Here is a 9,418-nt window from a genome sequence, read left to right as displayed (position 1 = left end):
ATAGATTGCTGAATGTGGCCTTGTGCATCTGAAAGTTCTGCAGCCACTGTTCATAATCCCAAACCTTCATTACAAGATGATCCCACTAGTCAGTGTTTGTTTATTGGGCCCAGAAGTGTTGCTCCACCATTTTCAGCCACTCTGTGAATGCCACCAACAATCTCAAATTGGTTCTTGCTATATCCCACAGCAAGGACTCATCATGTTCCTCAGAGGTTCTTACGGCTCTGCAAATACTCCAGGATTGTATGCTCTGTGCTTGTAATGTTCATGACAATAGCGCAGAGCTGTGCAGGCTCCATGCTTCTGTTAGAGGTGGTGGACAGAGGTGGAGGGTTGTGCAGATTTGTGGTATTTTGAAAAAAAAGGCACACAAATTATGAGATAAGGGTAATATTATGGAATGGAGACAGTTGCAAACTGGGAAATTGACCCAGTGCTCCCAGTCAACCTTGTGCAACTTGTTTCGACACATTATGCATTGCCAAACTTCCCAAAAGACAGTACGCTGGAAGGTGAAGAGTTGTACAATGGGATATCTACCCATGATTTATCAGACAAGCATTCCTGGTGAGTCCGCACACTGCCGACAGAAGAAGCAAGTATGCAAGAGCATAAGCAATGTACTAACCGTGGTGGCTGTAAGCTGGCATAACTTGAGTTGACGTAAGTCTGTAGTGTGTGCGTGGCTTAAGTTAATCTTAGGTACTGTCAATTATTATTTGTTTTTACCTAGTTCAATGGGGCCCTGCCTGGTTGAGGCTTTTAGGTGCTACAACAGTATAAATGTTAAATAATTATTTAATGACAAACACACTTTTGATTGGTGACTTATACACTGTAGCCCCAAACTGGACTATATAAAACCACATCATAGATATAATCTTACCATTTTCTTCCAAACTTTAAAGACAGAGCACGCTTTCAGCCTGCTGCATTTTAGGAGAGTGTATATTGACCAATGACACTATTTTAATGCCTTCTGACAATAACAGTGCCTTTTGCCAATTTCTTCTGCCAATAATGAATGCCTGTTAAAGCAAACAATTAATGAATGTTTCCAAATGACCTTCTAACAACTGTAGATTTATGGAATCAACCTTTACTATACTTCAGTATGGTTGCCTTATAATACAATTTCTTATGTATAATTTTGAATGTATGCCTCAACAAGATAGTATAACTTATGACAGTAAATAATGGTACAGATATCGACCTTCCTAATGCAACAACTTGTCTAGTGCTTCAACGTCTGGCAAACACTCTGCATTATATTTTTCAAATGACTTCAGTGACTTAGACTTTAAATAGGAGGTCTAAGTGCTTGTCTGTGTGCAGATTGCACACATCAAAGATGATTTACATGGGAAAACTGTAAAAGAGTTTTTTTTAAAAAAATGCTTCATTTCCACACAAGTATGAATGCTCTTACAAGGGCTGATTAGAACAGGTGCTAAGGGAGACAAAGTATATGGATCAAGGTTGATGGGTATTCTCAACTTAACAAGGGCACAGAGAGTCTATTCCTAGCGCCTGGAAATTAAAAGAGCCCCTAAGCTGCTTTAAATTATACCCCTGTACTCTGGAAGGATAAAAGAAAGCAGGTCACAGCGCCATATGTTTGTAGATCCAGCATGAGAGTGGAAATATTTTGCAGTCTTGAAATACCCCATACTGATAGTAAAAGCATCTCTGCTATGTGTGAGAAACAGGTAGTGAGCCTTTAAATGCCCACTGGACCACATAGACTCCTGAGTAACAGGATCTTGGGCACTGAAAAATATTAAGTACAACCACAAACATGAATTCCCTGAATTGGAGCGGAAGGATGGTCTTGTGGTAAAGGCCCTGGAGTGGGCCTTAGGTGTTCAATTTCGAGCTCTACCAGAGATTTCCTGTGTGGCAAATTACTACTTCTCTGTGCCTCAGCTCCTTTTCTGTAAAATGGGGATAGTGCTACTTCCTCTATTGCACTTTTCATCTATTCTATCTATTTAGATTGTAGATGGTGTCGGCACTGTCTGCCATCATGTTTTTGCACAGTGCCTCATACAATGGAGCCTGGATCTTGGTTGGGTGCTGCAATACAAATAATAAACTGTAATGCCAGAAGTATGGATTGTCACAGTGGCCAGAACATTTCAGAATGGGTATGGGTATGACTGCCATGTATGGAATGTGCAAACATCCAGGAACACATGCTAACACAAACAAATGCAAACTTGCTTTGCCCTTTTTGCTTCCCTCATGCAGCATAGCCATAGCACCTTCTCATGTTCTGTCCCCTATCTATTCTGGCTAGACTATTACTGGATGCTGTGTAGCCAGTATTTTTGACAGAAAATGTCTTTTTAATCAGAATGAATATTTTCAGAAAAAAATAGAATTTTGGTTATTTTTTTTCATATTTGACAAACCATTTTTAAAATGGTTTTAAAAAGTGTTTCATTTCAGTGGAGTTTTAAAAAAGTGAATGTTTCCTCCCCCGACCTCAATGGAAAATGTGGGGAGTGAAAAAAAAAAGAGGCAGAGGACACTTTTCATTTTCCCTCCCCTTTTTTCCACTGGAAAAGGAAAATAAATTGGGGATACAGTGTAGGGATCCTGATTGTCCCTTGAGGCTAGGGACAGGGCTTGTCCCTCAAATTACGGCACCTGTGTAATTATGTAAGTGCAACATTAAAGTTGGGTAAATAAAGTTTTAAAAAACCAATAAATGTAAAATTTTTGCAACGTAGAATTTTTTTTTTTGAAAGTTAGGACAGTGTGAAAAGGGGGGTGCAATGGAAATGCTTAAGTATAAAGTTCATTAATAGTGTGTATTAAAATATGTTAAAAACCAAACAAAAATAGCAGATTTATTATATGAAAAATAAAGTGATGGTATGATCATAAGCTGTCTATAAATATTACATTCTAAAACCCTATGCAATATGTTTCTCCCCTTGTTTAGATTTTAGCAGAGATAATACAGCAGTTCTGGCCAGAGTATCTCATTGGAATCAGTATATTAGCATATTCTCAGGTAAACACATATCTGGTGTACATGAAAAAGCTATGACTTAGACCAAAAGGATTCTATGATAGCTCACTTGCAAATATTATAAGTACTTGTAAATATTCATCTGGTATTTTCCATACGCAAGGCTCAAATACCGTTTGTTTCAAGAATCAGAGAAGAGAATAATGCCCTAACACAGTTACTGGATATAGCTAATATTATTGGTAATGCAGTTGACAAACACATAACCCAGAGAATATCTAATAATAAAGTTACATTAGTCAACAGTAGAAATTGGTAGCCTCTACTGAGCGATTCACATTATTCCAAACAGATTGGCATGTGTGGAACATATTAAATTTGGATCCATTCATTTGTATTTGTACCTAGTCTATCTGCACATTTGAAAACCATCTGTAACATTTCAGTTACGTTATGTTCAGAATTCCTCTAGCTTGAGCAGAGCTGAAGATCAGACATCTTTTAATTTATGTGCTGTGTATTCATAGCAGCAAATAAATATGATAACCTGTTTCCCAAGAGAGTCTTTGGGCGCTGGAGAATAGCACTGGAAACAGGCTTTTCAAACTTGGAACTGAAAGTACTGGAAAGATTTAACAAACATGAAAGAGCACAAAGGAAGCACTGAAGCATGGCAGTGGTTTCTTAAATCTGGGTTAATTAAGAGCTACAGCATGATTCTTCAGACACTTAAAAAAGTGCTACATTTTATCTGTGTGATAGTCAATTGGACTACCCACATGTATAAAGTTAAGCATGCACATAAATGTTTGCGGGGACAGGGCTTCAGGGATCCACATAAACAGCAGAGACAGTACTATGTAATTTTAGGCACTCTTAGGGTATGTCTACACTACGAAATTAGGTCGAATTTATAGAAGTCGGTTTTTTTGAAATCGGTTTTATATATTCGAGTGTGTGTGTCCCCACAGAAAATGCTCTAAGTGCATTAAGTGCATTAACTCGGCGGAGCGCTTCCACAGTACCGAGGCAAGCGTCGACTTCCGGAGCGTTGCACTGTGGGTAGCTATCCCACAGTTCCCGCAGTCTCCGCTGCCCATTGGAATTCTGGGTTGATATCCCAATGCCTGATGGGGCTAAAACATTGTCGCGGGTGGTTCTGGGTACATATCGTCAGGACCCCGTTCCCATCCTCCCTCCCCCCGTGAAAGCAAGGGCAGACAATCATTTCGCGCCTTTTTTGTCTGCTGCCAGCCAAAGATGTAAAGGATAGATGGAGTGGGTCAGAACAAGAAATAGACCAGATTTGTTTTGTACTCATTTTCCTCCTCCCCTGTCTAGATCACACTGCAGTCAGTCACAGAGAAGGTGCAGCGAGGTTAATCTAGCCATGTATCAATCAGAGGCCAGGCTAACCTCCTTGTTCCAATAACAACGATAACTTTGGTGCACCATTTCTTATTGGAACCCTCCGTGCAGTCCTGCCTGAAATACTCCTTGATGTACAGGCACACCCTTTGTTGATTTTAGCTCCCTGAAGCCAACCCTGTAAGCCGTGTCGTCAGTCGCCCCTCCCTCCGTCAGAGCAACGGCAGACAATTGTTCCGCGCCTTTTTTCTGTGCGGACGCCATACCAAGGCAAGCATGGAGGCCGCTGAGCTCATTTTGGCAATTAGGAGCACATCAACCACCACACGCATTATCCAGCAGTATATGCAGCACCAGAACATGGCAACGCGATACCGGGAGAGGAGGCGACGTCAGCGCGGTCCCGTGAGTGATCAGGACATGGACACAGATTTCTCTGAAAGCATGGGCCCTGCCAATGCATGCATCATGGTGCTAATGGGGCAGGTTCATGCTGTGGAACGCCGATTCTGGGCTCGGGAAACAAGCACAGACTGGTGGGACCGCATAGTGTTGCAGGTCTGGGACGATTCCCAGTGGCTGCGAAACTTTCGCATGCGTAAGGGCACTTTCATGGAACTTTGTGACTTGCTTTCCCCTGCCCTGAAGCGCATGAATACCAGGATGAGAGCAGCCCTCACAGTTGAGAAGCGAGTGGCGATAGCCCTGTGGAAGCTTGCAACGCCAGACAGCTACCGGTCAGTTGGGAATCAATTTGGAGTGGGCAAATCTACTGTGGGGGCTGCTGTGATGCAAGTAGCTCACGCAATCAAAGATCTGCTGATATCAAGGGTAGTGACCCTGGGAAATGTGCAGGTCATAGTGGATGGCTTTGCTGCAATGGGATTCCCTAACTGTGGTGGGGCTATAGATGGAACCCATATCCCTATCTTGGCACCAGAGCACCAAGCCGGCGAGTACATAAACCGCAAGGGGTACTTTTCGATAGTGCTGCAAGCTCTGGTGGATCACAAGGGACGTTTCACCAACATCAATGTGGGATGGCCAGGAAAGGTGCATGATGCTCGCATCTTCAGGAACTCTGGTCTGTTTCAAAAGCTGCAGGAAGGGACTTTCTTCCCAGACCAGAAAATAACTGTTGGGGATGTTGAAATGCCTATATGTATCCTTGGGGACCCAGCCTACCCCTTAATGCCATGGCTCATGAAGCCGTACACAGGCAGCCTGGACAGTGGTCAGGAGCTGTTCAACTACAGGCTGAGCAAGTGCAGAATGGTGGTAGAATGTGCATTTGGACATTTAAAGGCGCGCTGGCGCAGTTTACTGACTCGCTTAGACCTCAGCGAAACCAATATTCCCACTGTTATTACTGCTTGCTGTGTGCTCCACAATATCTGTGAGAGTAAGGGGGAGACGTTTATGGCGGGGTGGGAGGCTGAGGCAAATCGCCTAGCTGCTGGTTACGCGCAGCCAGACACCAGGGCGGTTAGAAGAGCTCAGGAGGGCGCGGTACGCATCAGAGAAGCTTTGAAAACCAGTTTCATGACTGGCCAGGCTACAGTGTGAAAGTTCTGTTCGTTTCTCCTTGATGAAACCCCCCGCCCCTTGGTTCACTCTACTTCCCTGTAAGCTAACCACCCTCCCCTCCTCCCTTTAATCACCGCTTGCAGAGGCAATAAAGTCATTGCTGCTTCACAGTCATGCATTCGTTATTCATTCATCACACAAATAGGGAGATGACTACCAAGGTATCCCAGGAGGGGTGGTGGAGGAGGGAAGGAAAATGCCACACAGCACTTTAAGCACAGCACTTTAAAAGTTTACAACTTTAAAATTTATTGAATGACAGCCTTCTTTTTTTTGGGCAATCCTCTGTTGTGGAGTGGCTGGTTGGCCGGAGGCCCCCCCACCGCGTTCTTGGGCGTCTGGGTGTGGAGGCTATGGAACTTGGGGAGGAGGGCGGTTGGTTACAGAGGGGCAGCAGTGGCAGTCTGTGCTCCAGCTGCCTTTGCTGCAGCTCAACCATACACTGGAGCATTCTGGTTTGGTCCTGCAGCAGCCTCAGCATTGAATCCTGCCTCCTCTCATCACGCTGCCGCCACATTTGAGCTTAAGCCCTGTCTTCAGCCCGCCACTTACTCTCTTCAGCCCGCCACTTACTCTCTTCAGCCCTCCACCTCTCCTCCCGGTCATTTTGTGCTTTCCTGCACTCTGACATTATTTGCCTCCACGCATTCGTCTGTGCTCTCTCAGTGTGGGAGGACAGCATGAGCTCGGAGAACATTTCATCGCGAGTGCGTTTTTTTTTTTCTTTCTAAGCTTCACTAGCCTCTGGGAAGGAGAAGATCCTGTGATCATTGAAACACATGCAGCTGGTGGAGAAAAAAAAAGGGACAGCGGTATTTTAAAAGACACATTTTATAAAACAGTCACTACACTCTTTCAGGGTAAACCTTGCTGTTAACATTACATACATAGCACATGTGCTTTCGTTACAAGGTCGCATTTTGCCTCCTCCCACCGCGTGACTACCCCCTCAACCTTCCCCCCTCCCTGTGGCTGACAGCGGGGAACATTTCTGTTCAGCCACAGGCAAACAGCCCAGCAGGAATGGGCTATACTGAGTGTCCCTGAAGAAAAGCACCCTATTTCAACCAGGTGACCATGAATTATATCTCACTCTCCTGAGGATAACACAGAGAGAGAAAGAACGGATTTTGGTTGAATGCCAGCAAACATACACTGCAATGCTTTGTTCTACAGTGATTCCCGAGTATGTGTTACTGGCCTGGAGTGATAAAGTGTCCTACCATGAAGGACGAAATAAGGCTGCCCTCCCCAGAAACCTGTTGCAAAGGCTTTAGGACTACATCTAGGAGAACCGCAAATGCCAGGGCAAAGTAATCCTTTCACATGCTTGCTTTTAAACCATGTATAGCATTTTAAAAGGTACACTCACCAGAGGTCCCTTCTCCGCCTGCTGGGTCCAGGAGGCAGCCTTGGGTGGGTTCGGGGGGTACTGGCTCCAGGTCTAGGGTGAGAAACAGTTCCTGGCTGTCGGGAAAACCGGTTTCTCCGCTTGCTTGCTGTGAGCTATCTACAACCTCCTCCTCCTCATCATCTTCTTCGTCCCCAAAACCTGCTTCCGTATTGCCTCCATCTCCATTGAAGGAGTCAAACAACACGGCTGGGGTAGTGGTGGCTGAACCCCCTAAAATGGCATGCAGCTCATCATAGAAGCGGCATGTTTGGGGCTCTGACCCAGAGCGGCTGTTCGCCTCTCTGGTTTTCTGGTAGGCTTGCCTCAGCTCCTTCAGTTTCACGCGGCACTGCTTCGGGTCCCTGTTATGGCCTCTGTCCTTCATGCCCTGGGAGATTTTCACAAAGGTTTTGGCATTTCGAAAACTGGAACGGAGTTCTGATAGCACGGATTCCTCTCCCCAAACAGCGATCAGATCCCGTACCTCCCGTTCGGTCCATGCTGGAGCTCTTTTGCGATTCTGGGACTCCATCATGGTCACCTGTGCTGATGAGCTCTGCATGGTCACCTGCAGCTTGCCACGCTGGCCAAACAGGAAATGAGATTCAAAAGTTCGCGGTTCTTTTCCTGTCTACCTGGCCAGTGCATCTGAGTTGAGAGTGCTGTCCAGAGCGGTCAGAATGGAGCACTCTGGGATAGCTCCCGGAGGCCAATACCATCGAATTGTGTCCACAGTACCCCAAATTCGACCTGGGAACATCGATTTAAGCGCTAATCCACTTGTCAGGGGTGGAGTAAGGAAATCGATTTTAAGAGCCCTTTAAGTCGAAATAAAGGGCTTCACTGTGTGGACGGGTGCAGGTTTAAATCGATTTAACGTTGCTAAATTCGACCTAAAGTCCTAGTGTAGACCAGGGCTTACTGTCTTACTGCTATTACTCCCATTTTAGGATTATTGTATCTCCTTCATATGGCATGAAGTAAATAACAAGTTTATCTGGCTTCCCATAATGATTTTGTGCTAGCAAATCACTTAGGATTAAGTATATAATAACTTTCATCTAAGGAGCTCCTTATTAGTAGTTACAAAATCATTAGGCATTATTATTATTCCTATTTTGTTATTCTCTCCATAGATAAACTGAGGCACAAATTGAGAGTGAAATCCTGGCACCAATGAAGTCAATAGCAAAACTCCCATTGACTTCAGTGGAGCCAGAATTTCACCCTAAGAGACCTGACCAATGTCACTCAATAAATCACTGGCAGAACTAGGAATAGGACTGTCCTCAATAAAAGTAACATGTTGCTGCACAATCCCAGGAGAAGCAAAAAGAAGACATAGTGCCTCAGAAATAACCCCAGAGGTCCCCTTTTCCACTACATGATGGGGTATGTCAGATCAGCCATTTAAGAGATGCAGCAAACCCTCCCACCACCTCATGTCCAACCAGTGCTATTGGCCAGCTCATGACTGTTCCCTCCCTTCATGATTTCACCTACTCCCCACACCACTTATTTCTTATGACAAATAGGTGTGCAGGCCCTGTTGTACCCCTCACACTCAGCGCTACTATGCAGTTACATCCTACATACACATTACATTGGTGTCATTTAAGGCTGGTTTACACATAACATATCTAATGCAAAATCTAAAAACCAAGGCAATGAAAAGCAAAGGCAATCTACAGAACATAATCTCTTCTTCTCCTTCTAGACATACACACCTCAGGTCACCACTATACGCTTCAAAGAACTTACCGACTGGGGCCTAGGTATGGTTGTGGTATCCTAGGCTTCAGAAAACCTTTCCCCAAACTTGAGTGTAGTTTTACACAACTTTGCAGAAGGAATGGTGACGTGTAGGTTGGGGAGTCTGGTGGAATTTGAGGGAGGCTTTGATTCTGTCCCCTTGCCTGGATACATTATGGTCAGATGGTACCAAATACCATATAGAAAAGTCTGTGGCAGAACGAAGATCTTCTGAGTTCCACTCAAGTGCATTAAACACAAGCAAACAACCTTTCTCTTTTTACAACCACCCATATCATCTGCTAACCATCTTATGCAAAGACTGAAGCAGGAAT

The 9,418-nt window shown here is 44.4% G+C and overlaps 1 protein-coding gene across 1 annotated transcript; it reads right to left on the bottom strand.

Moving 5' to 3' along the window:
- Positions 1-6,268: 6,268 nt before the first annotated feature.
- On the bottom strand, positions 6,269-7,987 carry LOC140909953 (uncharacterized). The gene is made up of 2 exons (XM_073340055.1): positions 7,311-7,987; positions 6,269-6,723 (listed from the first exon to the last, which is right to left on the bottom strand). Exons 1-2 carry the CDS (start codon positions 7,891-7,893, stop codon positions 6,569-6,571), a joined length of 738 nt encoding a protein of 245 aa, XP_073196156.1. The 5' UTR covers positions 7,894-7,987; the 3' UTR covers positions 6,269-6,568.
- Positions 7,988-9,418: the final 1,431 nt, after the last annotated feature.

Source organism: Lepidochelys kempii, chromosome 4, assembly GCF_965140265.1.
Source record: "Lepidochelys kempii isolate rLepKem1 chromosome 4, rLepKem1.hap2, whole genome shotgun sequence".
NCBI lineage: Eukaryota > Metazoa > Chordata > Testudines > Cheloniidae > Lepidochelys > Lepidochelys kempii.
This window is presented reverse-complemented; position numbering and strand designations above follow the sequence as displayed.

Excerpts from the sequence above, each read along its gene's own strand:
- LOC140909953 (XM_073340055.1), bottom strand. The coding sequence starts at position 7,893 with ATGCAGAGCTCATCAGCACAGGTGACCATGATGGAGTCCCAGAATCGC. Across the intron at positions 6,724-7,310 it reads AGGCGGAGAAGGGACCTCTG|CTGCATGTGTTTCAATGATC; the intron begins GTGAGTGTACCT and ends TTTCTCCACCAG.